Genomic DNA, 19,956 nt, shown 5'->3' on the forward strand with positions numbered 1-19,956 from the left:
AATAATTTTCACCTTATTTATGTACATTCACAATCGAGCATAAAAAAAAAATGTATGTACATTCACTAGCCGAGCATACTCGTCGTTTTTTTTGATGTGCTGACTTGGCATCCCCCAAAGTCAGAAATTGACATAGAGGGGAATCAAACCATACGTGTGAGACATGTTGGTAGTATGACGAGTTGGGAGTGAGATTGTGTCGGTCAACAAGTACATTAAAGTTTAATATTATTGTATGTAAATGTAAACAAAAAAAGTCTTAGTCAATTTCACAATTTTTTTTGTTAGCTTGTTTTCTATTGTACAGAAAATCAATGGTGATTTTGCACATTTACAAATGGTTTTATGCTTTTGTCTTCTCCAATAATCTATTCAACATTAGCTACTTTAAAATCCTGCAGGGCAACGTGTATAATTCTGCTTAAACTAAAAAGGAATGTTGTTTTACGAGAGATTTATTAAACACTCTTTCATCGTCTTGATCGACTTCACATCGAGTTGAGAGTCGTAGTTCAGAGGACAGGAGCTGACTAAGGTGCCACAGCTGGCTGCAGAGACGCACAACATCAGTAAGTGCTGTGGACACAGCAGGCAGGACAGTCTGATGACTAACGAGAACACATAAAGCTGAAAATAGGGAAAGTCTTCCTCAAGGCAAACGTGCTGCTCTTGTGACATTTTTGGCCAATCAGTGGGCTCGTCACAGAGGAGGCGCCAGATGAACATGGATGGATTGTTGATTCAATTTACTCTGAAACAAGATGTGATACAGACACCCACAGACAGATACGCACCTACTAAGTCAATTGGGAAAGAACAATGAGCAGGCTCTACAAGAGCTGTGGAGGTAGAGTGCACTGAAAAAAAAACTAATAAGATTTACTTAAGAAAGTCTTGTAACAATTTGCACTAACAATTCTTGATTAAATTTTACTGCATTTATGAATATAAAAACTACCAACAACAATCTAGTCAAATGTGCTTACGTCCACAAGTAAGGTTATTATCAAATCTTAAGTAAATAGAGCAAACATACATTTCTCTAATAAAATTTACATAATTTTAATGAATGCTCCAAAAGTGATTACAACAATTTGAAAAGTACATTTTACTAATAAACAATCAAATTTCTGATTACTTATAAAAAATAAGTAAACTTAACTTCTTTACAAGAAAAATCGATGTGTTTGCATAATATTTGAATTATTATGTAAAAATTATGAGGAATAATTAAGTATAAATTACCTGATGCAAAAAGTTTGTTTTTTCAGTGTGTAGTATAGTACAGAATAGAGTTGTGTATTTCAGCATAACCAAATATTTACACAATGTTGATGTTACATTTTCATTTGTTTTAAAGACAAAAACAGGGATCTCAGATTCTCAGGAAAGCATGAGCTGAAATCTGCATCAACTCAGCATTTTTAAACAATCTATTTTGTGCTATTTGAGATTCATCAAATCCACTTTAACATTCATAAAGTCTTCAATCTTTGTGTTTACTCATGTCCCTTGCAGTTTTTTGAAAAAAATACTCAATAATACTAGGTCCAGGGTTCCCTGCTAAGGTGCCATCCAGACTCCAGCAGTGATGTCCTTTGTCTACAGTTCTCCTCAAAATTCTTGAAATAGTCTGGTATGGGGTACAGCAGGATTCCATTTGTTTTCTACAGATGTTTTTCTGGCTTCATCAAACCTTCAATGTGCACTTGGGTGGTTTGAAGTTGAGTGTGAAGTGTCAAGAATAAGAACTCGAAGGTCATGGTTCTTAACTGAAAAAAGTGGTTTGCTCTTTCTGAGACCTTTTGTCTCGAGTGGAGTTTAAATATCTTGGGGTCTTGATCACGAGTGAGTGAAGGATGGAGTGTGAGACTGACAGATTGACAGGGGGATAGGTACAGCAGCTGCAGTATGCAGGCACTATATAAGAGGGAACTGAGGCAGAAGGTAAAGTTCTCGATTTGTTTGACTCCAGTTGCAGCGAAATAGCAGTGAATGACACTCTACTTCTAAGCGATTCCTGTGGGGGTGCAGCCGGCTGATCAACGGCATGATCCAAATCCTTATTAACACCAGAAAACATTTCTGGATTTTCACCAAGTTACTTTTTAAACATGAGCTGCTGTTGGGTGAAATCAACTAAATAAATAACAATACTCAGCAAGTTCTCAACACACTGTGTCTCAAAAAGAAATAAATCATCTCTCTTTGTCCTCCGCTTTTCTCCTAACAATGTTGGTTCACATCAGAGGTCAAAATACAGCACAGGAGAGATGCAAAAAGTAACAAAATAAGGAGATCTGGGAATTTGGAGAAGTCGACTCAACCTTTCCCATATCTGCTTGAACAAAGCAACAATGAATACATTTGACATTTAGATAGTTTAAAGTGGAGTAGCTAAAATACACCCAACAAGCCTGCAAAAAAAAATCTAAAACCAAAGAACTGGTAATACTAGCAGTTTAATTGTTCACAGAGTAGAGGAAAAATAACTGTCAGACATGCTGCTACTATATATTTGGATCTCTTTAGGAGGGAGCATTTTCCTCTTTTAAAAGATACAGAAAAAGATTTATTGCATATGTAACTCAAAGAAAAGACTGATGCCATGTTCACGTTGGATTTGATTTGTGCGTCAGGGGAGTCCAGTTTCAAATTTAGAACAGACTGTGTTACGTCAATGTTCAGATCGGAGGTCCTGGAGGCAGAGCGTTGTGGCATTACGGCATGTTTCAGCGTTGCATTTCAGCTTTGCAGCGTGTTTCAGGCATCGCACAACAATGCCTTTAGAGTTCAATTTACTGACTTTTGGCAAAGACATCAACCAATCAGGGACATGACGTGTTGATGATATGGTCAGCTGATGGAGTACATAACAAACATCAAGGAGAATTTGATTTACCCCCAGAACTTTATGATTATTTTTTATTTGTACGGAGATAATAATAAGATCCTCTAATTTTATTCCTATTTTAATTTTTTTCCTCCACTGACTACTGGGGGACAACTAGTCATCAAACTGGGTCATAAAAAGACAGAAGTACCACTGAAAGCAGCAGTCATTCAGATGCAGCTCACCATAATGAGAGTCTCTGAATGACCTCATGAATCCAGACATGGAGACGGAATTGCCAATGCTTTTATAGAGTTCTTCACAATAAATAAAGCTCATATCTCTGAAACATGTATTGTAAATGAGGTACAGTATACAGATATACAGTCAATGCTTTCATGTAGTAATGAGGCTAGAAACTGTTGGCGATAGCTCCTCCACACGCGTCTAGGGTGTTAAGTTTATAAACACATTTTAGGACAAGCATCGAGCAGCAAATTTGACATGTTTTAAAACAAACACAGTAGACATAATTTTGACGCCTGAATCTCTTTCAGTGTAAATGTTGCATTAGACAAAGAGGGACACAGGGTCAAAATAATACGGTATTCACCAAGGCTTGAAGTAAACCCCAATAATGCTGTTGTGATAATAGTAAAAATTAAATAATAATTATTTAGTCTTTGTATAATTATTGACAGACTGTGGATCAGCGGGCACCACAATGGATCCCCGAGATGCAATTCAAGACCAGGTTTGGTCACAAACTTGCTTACCAAATCCTGGTCTAAATTATATTTGGTGTTGTGAGCTCCACAATGGAGAACCAAATGACGAACATTTACTGGCAAAAGACCAAAATAAAAGACATTTTTTTAAAAGCAGCCATGACAGTTCCACAACGCAAAGATTAGCACAAATAGATACAGGATCATTAGTTTACATAGTCTGGTAATACCAAGGTAGACCGAACAGAAACCCCCATTTTTAATTGAGGGAAAGAATATGTGCTGGAACCCATCCACACCTACAAATATTGTCCCATTTTATGTTTAAAAAAGGCTTCATTTTGTAGATGCAACATAAACTAAAAACACCAAAGCCATGTTTTAAAAGCTGTAATAAAAATTCCTCAAAACGGTTATTCCTTAAATGTGTTTGCCAAGTCCTGGCATCACTCCCAAGTCCTCTTTACGCCTTTAATACGAGTTGAAATGGATTTCACTGCTTTCATGCACATTTTGTGCTCAGAAAATATCCTTACTGTGACAGATTAGAGGCCAGAAGTGCTGAGTAACAGCAAAAAAAGTCTCGATAAATGAAAAGAAAGGTTCAGTCTGCACTGGGAGTCATTCCAAAGTATAGGAAAGATTGCCAAATTTGACAAGAACCTCATTTTAGCCTATTGATGATGCACACAAGAGTCCAACATCGTTAACTGAAGGTTCTTATCTTCTATTAACCTCTAAAACAAAATACAATAACAATTGTGGCTTTCATTTTAAATCTTTGCAAGCAGCTATGATACTGTTAAAAAAACAATTGGTCTTTTTTTTCCCTTTCTAAAGATCTAGATCTGCTTATAAAAGAAAATCCATCTTCCTTATCTGAAGACCATCGCTGGTTTTCTTTCGACACTGGCTACTTTCCTGTTCATTATGGGCTATTCCTGATTATTGTTGAAGGTTGAAACTGGTTTAAAAATACAATAAAATAGTCCCTTGAGAAATGTCAGATGAAAGCATAAGAATAAAGCTGAATGAGCGGGAAAAAATCCAATATGTGACTTCGCAAAAAAAAAAAAAGTCTGTTTAATAAAGCATTGGAGTTTCCATAAGAATGAGAAATAAGTCTATAGAACGAAACCGATTTCTCTGTTATAAATGAGTTGGGCCCATTTGGTTTGTGATTTTAAATGTATCTATCACTCTATGTACACAGAACAACTGAACATTTGCTGTCAAGAAAAGAAAAGCAGCTGCAGCTGGTGATACTTACTGGAGCTGCGGCCGCAGCTTCCTTGTTATAGTATTTCTTCCTCTCGTATTTGTCCCGGATGAAGACCTCCACTGCTCTTAAGGTGTGAGTTAAGGACTCAGTCTGACCAACAGTGAGGTGACTATGACTTCATAATCACACTTAAGAATAAATTCAATACTAATTCACACAAATCTTGAACTTAAACCAAAAGGTAACAATGAAGAAAGTGGAAAACAATGACACATCAATATATCACATAAAAAAAAGATTAAGAGTCACTATGACAGACAAAAAGAAGTAATTAAACAGTTGTACATCCATGATCAAGTTGTTTAAAACTAAAAATGTTTTTTTCTCTAAGGCATTATGGTCTTCATTCTACGATAACAACTGTCACAATGCCAAACAGCATATTAAAGCCAATGCTCTGACACTCAGACTCTCACTCTTCAAAACACTCCCGACACAATCAAACAAGACATCCACACTAATCCAGGCCCTCTTATCTTCCCATTTTAGCACCATTGCTTCTGTCAGATCAAATAGACCTCGAAAGATTGGAGCATGATGACCACTCAGATGAACGGAGTAACACGACAGGACGGAAGAGGCAGGATGCACAAGATGCATTTTACAGACAGAGCTTATTTATTACTGTCAAAGCAGCAAAGCTGATGGGATGCATCTCATCACAGTACGAGAGACAATGAGGAATAAATGTGAGGCAAACTGAGACATACAAGCATGTTGTCAAAGGACTGAGCAGAATAAAGACAGCCGCTTTATTGATGGAGAGAGAAGCCATAAACTGCAACAAATAGACTAAGAGACTCTCAGAGCGGCTCACTGCTGACCACAAAAGGGAGATAAAATCCGTCCATGGCTCTCCTGACCATAGCTTTGAGACAACAAATACAATATTTTGGCAGGCTAATGTCAATGTCATTTGGACTTCATGGTCTTACAGATATAGTATCGTATATCTTTCAATTGTGGCTGGTCTCTAACTGACGGTCTCCAATAAATGCCAGATATAGCAGGTGCTTGTTACTCCTAGATGCCAGGATCCATTAAGATCTTTGTTTGTTTGTGACGCTTTTGAAATGTTTTTCAAGAAAAATTGTCTTCCTTGAAACGTTTCAGTACTCATCCACTAACCCAGACTGATAAAACTACTTGGATAAGTGGAGAAACATTTTAAGAAAGAAAATTTTAAGTCCAGATGCCATGACTCAACTTCAAGACATGTGGATATAATGAATGATATCCAACCGTTTGTCTTTCATGAAGACAGGGGTACAGTACTAACATGCTTGAGGTAATGAGTATGTATGTATCCACACCGGAGCAGTGCGGTCACATAGGTATCAGCAGGGAGGAGAATCTTCTTCTATTGTATTTTTACTGTTCATTAGCGCTCTTCCGCCACCTATAATAGGGAGCATTTTGGAGCAAAAAGTCAAAGCAGAGTAAATCCCCCAAATCTTGCTCCAGGCTTTTTTGTTTTCACAACTCTGTTCCTTTAATGTCTGTCTGGGTGTCATTTTAATTCTACTGGGCACAAACCGCAATGATTATTTTCTTTTTTGTGATCATATTTGGCACCTCCGTAACTTGCAGCGGACACTACCCACTCACTGCTCCCAAATTCAGGCTCCTGATTTGTCATTTGCTGCAATTATGTGTGAAGATGTTGAACCAGGTTGAACATTCGGTGCGTGCTCAGCGGCTGAGCGGACGAGGGTGAGGAGTGGTCCGTCACATGGAGCACAATTGGAACAGAGTATGAAAGGATTTCAGTATCATGTATAATTGTATTGAATCCTTTCTGTTAGTAGGAACACAGACAGTTGGATGTAAGAGGCAAAAAGAAAACATATTTGTCCTTAAAATACCTTTAATTCATTGTTTTGAAAAAAAAAAATTAAAATTGTGACTTTAAAACTGTGAATTGAATCAAATTGTGGCTTGACTGAATCATTACATCCCTACTGGTAGAGTCATAAAGCAGGTTCTTGAATGGTCTGGTTTATGATCAACAAGTAAACCTATTTTTAGAGAAAATTAGTTATGCTTGAATGTATGAAATTGAGGCACAGACATAATATTGACTGTAGTTTTATCTGACAAATCAACACAATATTCCCAGTATCAAGACATGAACATTTATGGAAGCCGTAAAACATAAATGGAGGAAATTGTATATTCAATTCATAACACTAAGAACAAATCATCTTCTTGAAACACGTTTTCTATCATTATGAACATAAAAAAGAACACACGCAAAGATGCAACGCTTGTAAACACCAACTGGAGCAGGTAAATATCTGCAGTTTATCATTTCCATATATAACCACAGCACGTAGCAGGTCTGAAATGTTGTGCATTAGCTCAGAAATACAAACAGAAACACACACAGTTAGGCGGAGCTTCTCCTAATCTTGGGTCTGTTAACTGCTGCTTTCAGCCAGCGGCGCTTCTGTCTGAATGACTAATGGACTCTGAAAGGCCCGCTGAATGATGACCACCTGCAAAAAGACCCACCAGATACAAGATGGCACAGGGGGCCATTACATATTCAACTTATGGCACTGCATCAACAGTGCCACTCTCCAGACTTGTGTCACAAAAAAAGGGTTGTGGATATTGGAACTGGATAGTGGCATCATTCTGCAGGCATGGACACAGCTGGAGGAGTTCTGAGTAAATGTTTGGAATCCTACCCACATGGAAAGCATGTTATTTGGAGCAGGAAATGATTAGAGCTGTGCCAGTGAGGTTAGATAATGAAAATGGGTTACATCTGATACTGTAATTTGTCTGTTTCAAGGGCAGCTGTAGCTCAAGGACAGGAGAAGATGGTGGTTGTATTGGTGTTGTGGGAGTGAGGGGATAAAAGCACACCGCTGTGGGCTAAAAAAGGACTGCTTCACGGACAAGGAAGTGCAGCACAAATGGAGTCCAATGGAGTCTGACACAAACAAGATTTACTTTATTTACTTTGTAAATACATCAAAGTTAATTTGATTTTAATGCACCAGTTCACCATTTGATTACATTTTCCTAATTATTATTTTCAAAAAGTTTGATTTATTTGTCAAATTTACAACTAAATAGTTTTTAAGTTATGATAAACTGTCACCTTGTTATGTAAAACAAACAAAAGCTAAATGTTATTATTAAAAATATGAATTATTATATTTAAAAAGTTTTCTTTAGTCAAAAAAAAAAAGATTTTACATAAATAGAAAACTGATTCCGGTTGACGTGTGTTTACATAACTAAATACTTTGTTTTGCTGCCTTGTGATTGGCTGATTAGAATTTTGCATCAACGAGCAGTTGGACAGCTGTTCCTAATAAAGTGACCAGTGAGTGTGTATGCCTATAGGTTTGTTAAATATATATTGCAGTTGCAAAGTGACAATTGATTTGATGTTGAATAATCAAAGATAAACTCATCTTGAAGTGGATTCATACTGAATTGGCTACACAGAAATGTCTACTATGCTATATTAATTTGCCAGGAGTTTAGATATGTGTCACACAACATTTGCACAGCAGATTAATGATTTAATTTTAGCCTTTAGTATGTCAAAATTTGATTTTATAGGTCACAACCGGCCACAAAGAAGTCTGATACTGTTTAGACTTTTTGATTTGAAAGTAATTTGTAAAGAATTCAAGACACTCTGAGGACTGAAAACAGATGGAGAAAAAAAAAAAAAAGAACTAAAATCTTGTAAAATATCAAGACACTGAACATATTTAGCTATTGCAGCGAGTTATCTTGAGTGTAGGTAGCCTTTTGGACTGGAGCAGAACTGTTTGTGTCCTTGTAAAATCTTGTTTCTGTGGGCTCTGCAGTGTGAAAGCAGACCCTTGAAAGCATAAATACTCATTAATGATCGTTCTTGCACCGTCACTTTTTGCTCTGCTGTGTTTCGGGGTCAAACTTGGTATTATTCCTAACTCCAAGTGATTTGATAGAGACTGGTTATATATGAGGGAGTATCATTAAAATAACTGATTAAAGACTTCCTGTACAGACTGTACAACAGTTGGAGGTATACATGCATGACTGGACAACTTTCTAGATAACAGCTCTAGCCAATGTGCTAACAATGAGAAATCCAGGTTAGGGACTTCTTAAATAAGCACTTATTTTGTGATTACACTCAGAACATAATTCTACAAACTACAAAAGAGTGTAGTATAAAGGTTTTATTAATAAATTGTAAGTCAATCATTTCTAAAATGTTTTATACAGAGAGGCAAATAAGTGTTTGAACACCAGTGATTGATTAAATTCTTTCCCCCACTTATGAATCATGAAAGGGTCTGACATTTTCACCAACGAGTGGCTCCATAAGAAGCATATCAAGGTTCTGGAGTGGCCTTGCCAGTCTAAACACAATAGAACATTTTGGAGGGAGCTGAGACTCTTGTATTTCTCAGGGACAGCCCACAAACCTGACTGATCTAGAGGAGATCTGTGTGGAGGAGTGGGCCAAAAATCCCTCCTGCAGTGAGAGTAAAGCTGGTGAAAAACTCCCAAAACATTTCATCTGTGTAATAATAAACAAAGGCTTGTGTACCAAATATTGCACATTGATTTAATTGATTTCCAGATTTTTTTAGATTACATCTCTCACAATGGACATGCACCTGGAATAAAAATTTCAGATCATTCCATGATTTCTAAGTGGGAGAACGTGCAAAATCCCAGGGTGTTTAAATTCTTATTTGCCTCAGTGTATCTGAATGACAATTCTTTAGATTTCATCATTAATGCATCACTATTATATTCTTGTGAGAAATCAATAACAAATTTCAAATTATTTTATTTAACTAGGGTTCTAATTAAAAAAAGAAAATCCAAAACGATTTCCTAGGAAATATAATAGTTGTTTGCCACTGAAAAGGCAGAGGTTGGGTAATATACATGGCGTTTCCTTGGGAAATGAATTTTACCAACACTGAAAAAAAAAACACTGGATCAATTAACAATAGTTCTGTAATTTGTTAAATTTAAAAATATTGTTTTTCATCAAATTATATTTTTGAGATGAATAAACCATCAACTCAATGTTTTTAATTTGATGAAAACTAATACTTTTAAATGTAACACACTAAAGAACTTTTGTTAACTGATACAATGGTTCACTTTTTTCAGTGTGGGTAAAATGTATTTACCAACCTCGGCCTTTTAAGTGACAAACAACTATTATATTTCCTAAGAAACCCTTAGAAATAATTAAAAAATACAAAGCCGAGAGCTGCAGTAAAATGGAAACATACACAAGGGTGCAGAAAGCAGAAGGCAAAAATGTGTCCAGGCGTCACGGGACCTGCCCTCGCATCCTAAGCCTGTAACTGCACAACCTGAAAGGAAAAGCTTTTAGTGCTTTCTTAAAATAGTCTGAGGATGGAAAGCATGCTATCTCAATGAAAGAAAATTCACTTCTATCACAAAGTACTAAAACAGAAATGTCAAAAGGTTTCAAAAATTCTTGCAAGTCTACTGTGTGTGTGTGTGCGTTTCTGTGTCCGAATATTGCTGTTTTTGCATTTTTTAATTTTCAAGTTTTCTGTCAGAAGACACTAAATCTCTGCCAGGTTAGTAAAGCCATAAGCATTGCAGAGCAAGACTAAAAGTAATGCGCAGGAATATATCAATATCTTTCACCAAAACAGGATAATTAACTAAATGATCCAGACTCCAGAGTTTTTCCTCCCACATTGTTTTAACTATTTCAAAGACAGAACGGTTACAGACTATGATAAACATACAAAAGGAGGAACTGCTGTGTTTGTAAACAAGCACTGTATTGTGGACATATTAGTAGGAAAAAAAAAACTTTGTAGCATCAGTTAGGAGCCAGTGACTCTGCACTTTTTCCTTTGGACTTTTTGGTCCAACTTGAGTTCGTTTGCTTGGAGTATTTGCTTCTTTCTTTGTAAAGCCCAGCTGAACATAGGCATGCTCAGTGCCCATTAAAAGAGACTTTCTCAATAGATCCTTTTCACGCCGACGTCAGACAAAATGGCGACAGAGCCGAAAATGCGAATAGTTACTTCCAATGTTCAGATTTAGAACAACAAAGCTGACATCTGAACGTTGTTCAACACAATTTTACAAAAACAATAAAAGGTAACCTTACCAATTTCAACAGAAAAATGTAAAATATTTATTTTATGAAAGTCCTGGTGAACTGTATTTTCATTTCCTGTCTTAGATTGCCGATACACATTGTAATCGCTTCCCAGGATAAATGTATTTGTTGTTCGACGGGATATTTTAGGGGATAATTGTAAAAACAGGAAAGGTTTAACACAGCGTATTTTCAACTTTCAAAATAAGAGTGACCAAAAAAAAAAAAAAATAATCTCTGGGTGGACATATTTTATAACATTATGTGGAAATTTAGGGAAGAAGCTGAGCTGCTGCATTCTGACTGCAGGCAGGATTTCTGACATTTGTACTCTGATTTGTGAACGATCTAAGAGGAAAAAACAAATACAACCAGGTAGGACATTTCTAAAATAAACATTGTACACATTTTGATTAAAACTGGTTAGGTTACCTTTTTTTTTTTTTTTTTTTTTTTTAAACATAAAATTGCTTTAAACGCATTCAGCTGTCAGTTTTGCAGTTCTAAACCATATAAACCGGAAGAGACTCTGCACATGACCAGCGATGTGTGACGTCACGTGAAAAGGGTCTATTGGCGTATCCTTCCAGCAGTTTAAATTGAGAAAAACGTCCACAATATAAAACAACAAATTAAAAACACGGAGAACCAAAGGACATGCAAACCTGGGTCTTTGATAAGTTCAGATGTCAGATTTATGGATCCTCTTCACCTTTGTAGGTCCAGTTGATAATTAAAAACACAAATAAACAACAAGAGAAGGATACTGATCAGTCTGAGGTCGTCTGAAGTTCTCTGGTAGGTGGGCTTCATACAGATGTTTGGCTCTGGTGTTGCCCATATCCACCATACTCTGCAGAAAGATGAAGTAAAGGAAAAAAATAAATACAATTAAGTTATTTTTATTTTCCAATTTTAATTTTTTTTTTTTTTTATTAAAAACTTGTACAGAAAAACAAATTAGAAGAAATATTGTAATAGCCCTCAAAGAACCCACTTGATACTCAGCAAGATTGTTTTATGCATCCAACTTTGTAATAATTTTGTACACTGTTGAAGTCTGAGGCACACTCACCATATGGGTCAAAACTAAATTAAGAGAAGGGTGATGGATGGGGGGATGACAGGAGAAGTGTGGGAGATGGATGTGGAATAATCAGCCATCCAGAATGAATTAGTCATTGAAAACAGTGATTAAGATTCAGACTGAACCTCCTTCTGCTCACACGCCGCTGATGGATGACCACTGTCGGGTAAAGACACACACGCTCACACCCTTCCACTGCGGCGCACACGCATCGAGCAGACGCATTTATTAACAGCTGGATGGCGGCATAAATTATTCAGATTCAGGTGCGAGTTTGACAGATGCTCACACACGATTTAGTGGACGGAATGCAATCAATGTGGCATGCAAGTGACACACAAAGCCCGGCTACACAGAAGCTAATTATAGTTATTCCTCGCAACATTCCAGCCATGTCCATGTTTACACATCTTAATGAGCAGGAACCAGTAAAGCTGATAAATACTGACTCTATCAAACTCATGGAAATGTGTTTTCCAGATTTTTCTACTTTTTGTGACACATCGTCATCCTAGTGCATGTTGGTGTGGGACATTTCTTGTGTTTCTCATGTTTGATACAAAATAAATAAATAAAAACAGGAACAGGAAATAGATTAAGTAAGATTAACAACCTAATTTTTTGTCCCATGTGGTGTGTTTTTTTTTTACTTTATTTTTGCAAAACATCTTTAAGCTAAAGTTTCATGGTAAACAAAAGCCCCTAAATAAATCTCAACTAGTTTACCAAATGTATTTTGGTAACACTAAAGTGTGTTGTTCCATTCAGGATTTGTTATTTTTTGTTGAAGCAATTATTTTATTCAAAATATATATATAACAAACAAATGCATGTAATTTACATTAAAAACGTAACAATAGACTTACCATACACACAATAATGGTACGTTTTATGTCATCCTTCAAGGGGGTGATGATGAAATAGAGATCTAGGGAGAATCTTTCTTTAGATGCTTCTAAAAAAGCCAACTTGAGAAAACTCAGGTTGGCTGGAAAGACTATTTCAATTGGCTAGCAGTTGGACAGATGGATGAATTGACATTTTGTGATGATGATCCAACAATTTATGCTTGAATGTGAATAATTTGAATCCCCATAAACAGACAGGACGTTGCTAAGGATAGATTATGCAAGCCTACAATACAAAACACAGGTCTGAACCTGATGATCCATGGCTGTGTTTGAGCACCATACCTGGATCTGATCGGGTGTCCACTGATCCAGATTGACAGATTTGACTCTGGAGATGTGGACTCCCAGGTTCCGGTGGATCCCAGCGCAGCGGATACACATGAACACGCCCAGGTTCCATGATGCCCACCGAGGACCTTAAAGTAAACAAGAGAAATATTTTAATTTTATTATGAAACTCCCTGTTTCTTTACCAGAACAGATACAGAACAGGATTTTGAATTTATCCCTTTCATTTTTAAAAAGATAAAATTAGTCATAATCTCTACAGCTCCACTTTTGTCTTTCAAAAACCAATTTTAATTAATTGCATTATTTAAAAACAGTTGTGCTAAACATTTTCCCTCCATTAGAAGTTTATATTTAGAATTTAAACAAAAAATGTATCGAGAAAGAGGAAGGTGAACTCGACGTTTAACTGAAAATCACAAGGAAATAGTGTAGCAGAAATCCAACATATCAGTAAACCTCAAAATTAGTTCATGAATCATTTTTGTTTCACAGGTTTGGGCAAAAATTTGAATCTGAATTCAGAAACCTCCCCGTAAACATTTTTTTTTAGTTTATCTTTAGCCATTGCAGGTCGAGTCAGGTAAATATTTACTCATAATTACAATAACTAATGTTGCACAAACAGGACACAAACTTAAATATCAGCTGAGCTAAAACAAGCCAAGAAATCCAAAGTTTTATGGACTCATCACACTAGGAATGACTTTTGCTTTTTGTCTCCTGTTAGTAACAGTTTTCATAGATGGGCATCCTTCACAAAGTCCTCATTTTATAAGAAATAGAAGGTGACATTAAATTAAAACTTTACTAACTGGTTTTGTCTGAACTTTAGAAGTCCACTTGGTTCATTAGTTTTGACTTTTATGTTCCTCTTTTGTTAAAATATGTTGTTTTTCCTGTGGGTTAGTCTCACAGACTGAAGTCATTTGGTTAAATAAATGTGAACGTTGTGTTTGAATCGGCCCTGAGGCAACAAGTGAACGTTCAATAACAAGAAAATCAAATGCTGGGATCACTCCCCGCCAGGGTGATCAGCTCAGAATCATGGTCACCGCTGAGAACAACAAAGCCCCAGCCTTCCGTGAATGGTTTGAAGCAGCATTCCTCTGGTCAGTCCAGGAGGATTTGATGGTTTGCCGCATTAAAGGCTGCATCAGATCAAGCAGCAGGAGAACTGTTGTTTGTCCTGAGGCGGTTTTTCAGAACAGCATCGTTTAGGACTTTTATCAGAGCCGTGATGTTATCTGAAGCCAGGTCCACCCAAACAGCTATGTGTATTTAAAAAGCAGCTCAGCAGAATAAAACTAATTATGTTCAATAATTTTCCACCAAAGGAAATTTTAGAAGGTGATGTGAGATTATTTTCCAAGTAAAGAATAGTCCAGGCAGTAGTAATAAAGAGAAATTGAACAAAGCCTTTGAAAAATAAAAAACCTAATAATAACCGACCATTAATGATGTCATCGAGTGGAAGCAACACTCGAATTTGGAGACGCCATTTTTCCATAACTATTTGGAGGGCTAAATGTATGGACAGGGAGAAGCTGTAGGGATAGGGGAAGAATTCTGTTTTGGCCTTACATTTTTAAATTCTCCTACATTAATGTTTTAGTGGTTTTAATGTTGTTCCAATGCTCTCATTGGTGTCTCTGAATGACTATGAATGACTACTGTACATAGAAAATGCTCTTTATTTGATTCTGCCCCAAATTATAACAAGACCAACCAAGATTTCCTTCATAAAACAAACAAAAAAAAATGTTTTTTTAATCTGGCAAGTAGAAACTGACACTTCCTAAACATGACATTTGATATTTCTGTGTCATTCTGTACATTTTTATGTAAAAGGAGCACAAAATAAACTAGATAAGTCCCCCTGAGAGAGATCAAAGATGGCACAAAATATGAGTAAAACCATTTTAATGGGTTGGCGACTGCAGTCCATCAGTGTTATGTACGCTATAACCCGTCAAAAACACAAATCCCACTATCTGTCAATATCAGTCACCTGAGGGATTTAAAGAGGCTTTAGAAAGAGAGAAAAAGAGCAAAGGCTCAGCTTCTATAAGTCCAGGCTGCATTCAGCATACAAGGCAATGGATTTCTGGTCTCAGTTAAAAGCATCAGTGTGTTAATGCAGTGGCACTAATGCGATAGATGCCCTAAAGAGGAATCATGGATGATTTAAGCCTAAATCAAGCAGCTCAACTATTGTAATCTGGGCTTTGCTGGAAATTTATCAGTGTCTGTTGGACTTTACTTTGGACTGTCCTCAGATGATCTTTTTGAAGCACATTTGTGACCAGCAAGTGTCTTTTGGGTAACATAAAGCTAAAATAAACTAATTTCTCCAAGTGTGACATCATTATTATTTCCTCTAAGAAATTTTTACTCTGGAATTTTTTTTATGAGTTTAGCCATTAAAATACAGGAATATGAAGTCATAACTTTGAGCTTTCAGGTGTGTGATGATAAAAACAATATGAGCATGTAAAGATGAATGCCTGATTGTCAAAACACAAATATGAACTGGGTCATTAGGATAAAGAACAAGTGATTATCAACCCAGCTGGGGTTCGGCCCAGGGTCTTCTCACAGTGAGATATGGATGCTAACCACCACATCACTGTACAGCCCAGACAGAGTCTTGACTTTCAATATTTCAATTTATTCCAGTTCCGTCAAAATTAGTTTGTTCAGATTTGGGAGCAGGCTAAAGACTCAATTGGGACAAAAACCAGGTCAAGACTCGACACAGCAAAACACCAGCCTGAGCCTGATCAAGGAGCTGGTAGTCCAGGTTGAACGCAGAGATGTTCTACTGAGGATTAAAGAGTCAAAAGTAGAATTTAAGATACCACACGTCTGAAGCAGAAATCAAATGAGGAGGTTAAAAAGATCAGGAAGTAAAACCAAATATAGAAATCACAGAGACGTATAACAAAAACCTTCTACAGGTTGAAGAAAAAGGTAAAAAATAAAATGATTTCAACAAATCAATACCTCAATAATGGTTTTTGGCCTGGTGGGGAAACTGAAGCGCTCAAAGAAAATACACAAGAATATGAGGCAGAAGATGACGGACATGATAGAGAAAATTGACGTTTTGTGTTTATTTTTAGAACCTCTTCTTTTCCTGTTATTTACCGTTTTTCCTCTTTTATATTAATTCCTTTTTTAATGTTTTGGCCATTTTGGTTTTCACCTTTTTTTTCTTCTCCATTTTGTCTTTTTTTTACCTTAATTTAAGTTTTTACAGAATTTCTGAAAAAAAAAGTTCAATGTGAGGTAAAAGTAAAGCTAAAAAGTTACAATCTGCCCAATAATGTGGACTCAGAATCCACCAAAGTCTTCATTTGTTGGTATTTTATACCCCTACAGCTCAACTGGACCCTTTGAGTCTGAGCAAGGCCAACTGTTCTACTTTAAGCTGACCCAGAACAGCACAACCCTCCTGTTCTTCTAACCACTAGAGCCAGTGTTGTGAGTGTTGTACCCGAGCCTTGACCTTCCGGTACCCAAATGAAAAATAATCCAACTAGTAACAAGTATTGCAGCTCCACCAAAAACCACTGGAACTATTCCTCATCAACAATTGTGCTAAAAAGTCAGATTTCTTACCAAAAACAAAGTCATACAGTGTTCTCTCGTTTATAAAGGGAGTTGGGTTATAAAAACAACCTGCGAAGTAAGATTACAGATGGATGTAAAGCTCCTCTCTATAAACTTTAGTCAATTTTCTCAAACATTCACATTTTAACACTGTTCTCGTTTAAACTCCTAATAATGTTCAGTATCATAGGATTTAAACAAAGATCTGATGGCGATCAAAGATTTAATGTAAATTTGGGAAACTGAATGCATTCTGTACAGGAGATCGACTGTCATGGTCAGCAGCCAATGAGAACCCAGAGGACAGTGGGGTGTTAAAGTAAATAAAAAAGCATGTTAAATTAATTCAATTCAATTTTATTTATATATCTCAATATCACATAAACAATTGTTTCATTGGGCTTCATGATTTGACAGAAGCAGAAGGTCGTCATAAAACATAAACAATAACTAATTGCTAAACCAAACAGACTAAATTAAACTGGTCATCCCTGCCCTTGGACACTCCCTCCCGGCAAGGAAGAACTCCTCAAGACACTAAGAAATTAGGTTTTAAAAGAAAGTTTTTTTTTTTTTTTAAGAAATGTCTTTTAACCTAAGAAATTACACTGTAAAACTCTGAGACCACAAAAGATGAAGCGAAATACAGCGAGGGAACTCTGTAAAGTCTGATGTCAACAATTACTTTTTACGCATTTTGCTTAATTTCCTGTTCATTAAAAGTTGTGGGCGGAGGAGGTGATTTATTTATTTATTTATTGGCAGATAAGTTGTTTCAAAGTTTTAGATCTTAGACGTATTTTAATGGTGTCAGGAATTATGTATCCACTGCTATGCCTCTATATAAGGCTTGTTCTTTTTTTTCCAAAGCTCGTAGCTCAAGTAACAGGGTCTCATAGATTTTAGTAATATATTTATTTACAAGTCTCATTTTTTTCCTTTGCATTTTTCATACTAAATTATATTCAACATATTTATTTCTTTACTAAATTATCTTCATTAATTATCCCTCTGTTTTAAACCGTGTTTTTTTGGATTTTTTATTTTTTTTTTGCTCTTGGAGCATGAGAAGCTCTTTGTGTTGTAAATGTTTCCATGAAAAGGGCTGTATAAATAAAGTAGATTGATTGAGCAGAGATCAAAGTAGGGCAGAAAGGAGGGAGCATAGACCTTCTCTACAAACACTCAGCAGGGGCTTTGTTGTCCTCTTTAAATCAATACATGCAGTCTCTAATATTAGATGTTTAGTCAGTCAGTTCAGTTTTACATTTTGTTTTCCAGATGTATGTCCAGTTCGAAGCAGGAATGTGGCACGTGTGAAAAATGAATACAGAATAAATAAATAAAGGCATCATCTGTCGCATTGGGCATTTTTTCCTTAAACGATTGTTAAAAAAAAACAGAAATGACTTTTCTGGAATCCCATAATGACAGAGTTTGATGTTAGTCATATTTCTAGTTGCTTTCTTTTTTTTTTTTTTGCTTCCTTTTTAACATGCAGCTAAAACCATTGTATCATTTATTTTTATTTAAATCAACTTTTACACTGAGAATTCCACAGTCCAACACTAACCCTTAAACATCTTTAACTACCCAAGACAAAAAATAAATGCATGTTGTGATATTTACAGTTTGATTAGTTTCAAGTTTATCATACAGAGAAAAATCTATTTCTTTATCTCACCATTTTCAAAACTCATTGGATCCTAAATGGTGTTGCTGGAGCTTATCCCAGCTACAGTTGGGTGAAGGTGGGGTACACCCAGAACAGGTTGCTAATTTTTTCTGCAAAAACAAATTCACATGAACACTTGGGGACTATTTAGAGACGCCAATTAACCTATGACGCATGTTTTGGGGCTGTGGGAGGAAGCTGGAGTACCCCAGAAAACCCCTCAGAAAGGTACCAGCTGGGATTTGAACCTGGGCCTTTTTGCTGTCAGGCAACCCACCAGCCCTAAATGTCTATTCTACTTCATTTTAAATTTTTAGAAAAGTATGATCACTTATTTTATTGTTCATAGATAAATAAAATACTATAAGAAAAACATTCAAGAGTTTCACATTACTTGATTAATTCCTTTAAATTAAATCAGATTAAATTGTAATTAAAAGCGATTCTGAATGGGATCAGTTCAGGATATTGGCAGTGACATCCAGGCCCATCTGACACCTTTCAGCTGAGAGGGGAGGACAGTCTGGTACAGACTGATTCTGGTCTGTAGATCAATAGCTTTACAAAAAGTTGCAGAAACATCCACTTTCCCCAGAGAAATTAGTCAAATTAATTAATTAATTAAAAAAAAAGCATAAAGAGACTGAAATATAAAAGCTTTAATTGTATTTTATTGTTTGAAAATAAACAAGTTTGCAGATTTTCTCAAACCCATAGTTGATAGAAAAACAATCCTCTCTCTAACATGAAGACACCATTGGAGTGTTTCATTTTAATAAAATTACTAACGTCAGGAATTTGATTTCACAAGTCTGATATGAGAGTGTGAGAACAGGATTACTGCAGAGTAAACAGATGAACATGCAGGGAGATATGATGCAGGAGGGAGAGCTCCAAAACACTGAAAGAGGCAGAAAGAGGACGCTTACAAGCAGAGCCTCCAATTCAGTCCCACCAAAAAGCCCTCAAACCTCCATTCTCTGAGCTGAAACCCGTTGTGCCACTTCACACCACCCCACACAAGCCTATTTAGGTCTGTAGCACTTCACCCCCCACACCATGCACTCTTTGTTACCAATGAGCAGGATGCTCCAGGAAGGTTCAGCTCGACCTTGAATGTGCCTCCTGCAAAGAAGGCTGAGGTGCTGCTTTACTGCCCCCTACTGTTCAATCACAGATATGATCCTCTTTACTCCTCTCCATCTGTTTACACTGCAACTGTATTTAAATGCAATCAACACTGATGTTATAGTTTCTGACATCCTGCTAGTTGAAAATAACGTTTTTGATTAAAGACTCACTCTGATTATCTTTGATGCTGTTTTTAGCTACAATTAAAAAAAACTTGGTGTTGTTTTCTCAGACATAGTTTCTGCAAAGTGGCAGTATCTCATTAAAAACCCACCTATGGGT

The 19,956-nt window shown here is 36.3% G+C and overlaps 1 protein-coding gene across 5 annotated transcripts in view; it reads right to left on the minus strand.

Moving 5' to 3' along the window:
- LOC112161512 (stromal membrane-associated protein 1) overlaps nucleotides 1–19,956 on the minus strand; it is an 85,534-nt gene that overhangs the window by 60,090 nt on the left and 5,488 nt on the right. For all 5 annotated transcript variants that reach the window (XM_024296691.2, XM_024296690.2, XM_024296688.2 and 2 more), the window contains exons 2-4: nucleotides 13,248–13,381; nucleotides 11,735–11,820; nucleotides 4,832–4,907 (exon numbers count right to left, since the gene is read on the minus strand). In XM_024296691.2, the coding sequence (XP_024152459.1) occupies nucleotides 4,832–4,907; nucleotides 11,735–11,820; nucleotides 13,248–13,381 (296 nt within the window). The remainder of the gene's footprint in view (nucleotides 1–4,831; nucleotides 4,908–11,734; nucleotides 11,821–13,247; nucleotides 13,382–19,956) is intronic.

Source organism: Oryzias melastigma, linkage group LG15 (genome assembly GCF_002922805.2).
Source record: "Oryzias melastigma strain HK-1 linkage group LG15, ASM292280v2, whole genome shotgun sequence".
NCBI classification, from domain to species: Eukaryota; Metazoa; Chordata; class Actinopteri; order Beloniformes; family Adrianichthyidae; genus Oryzias; species Oryzias melastigma.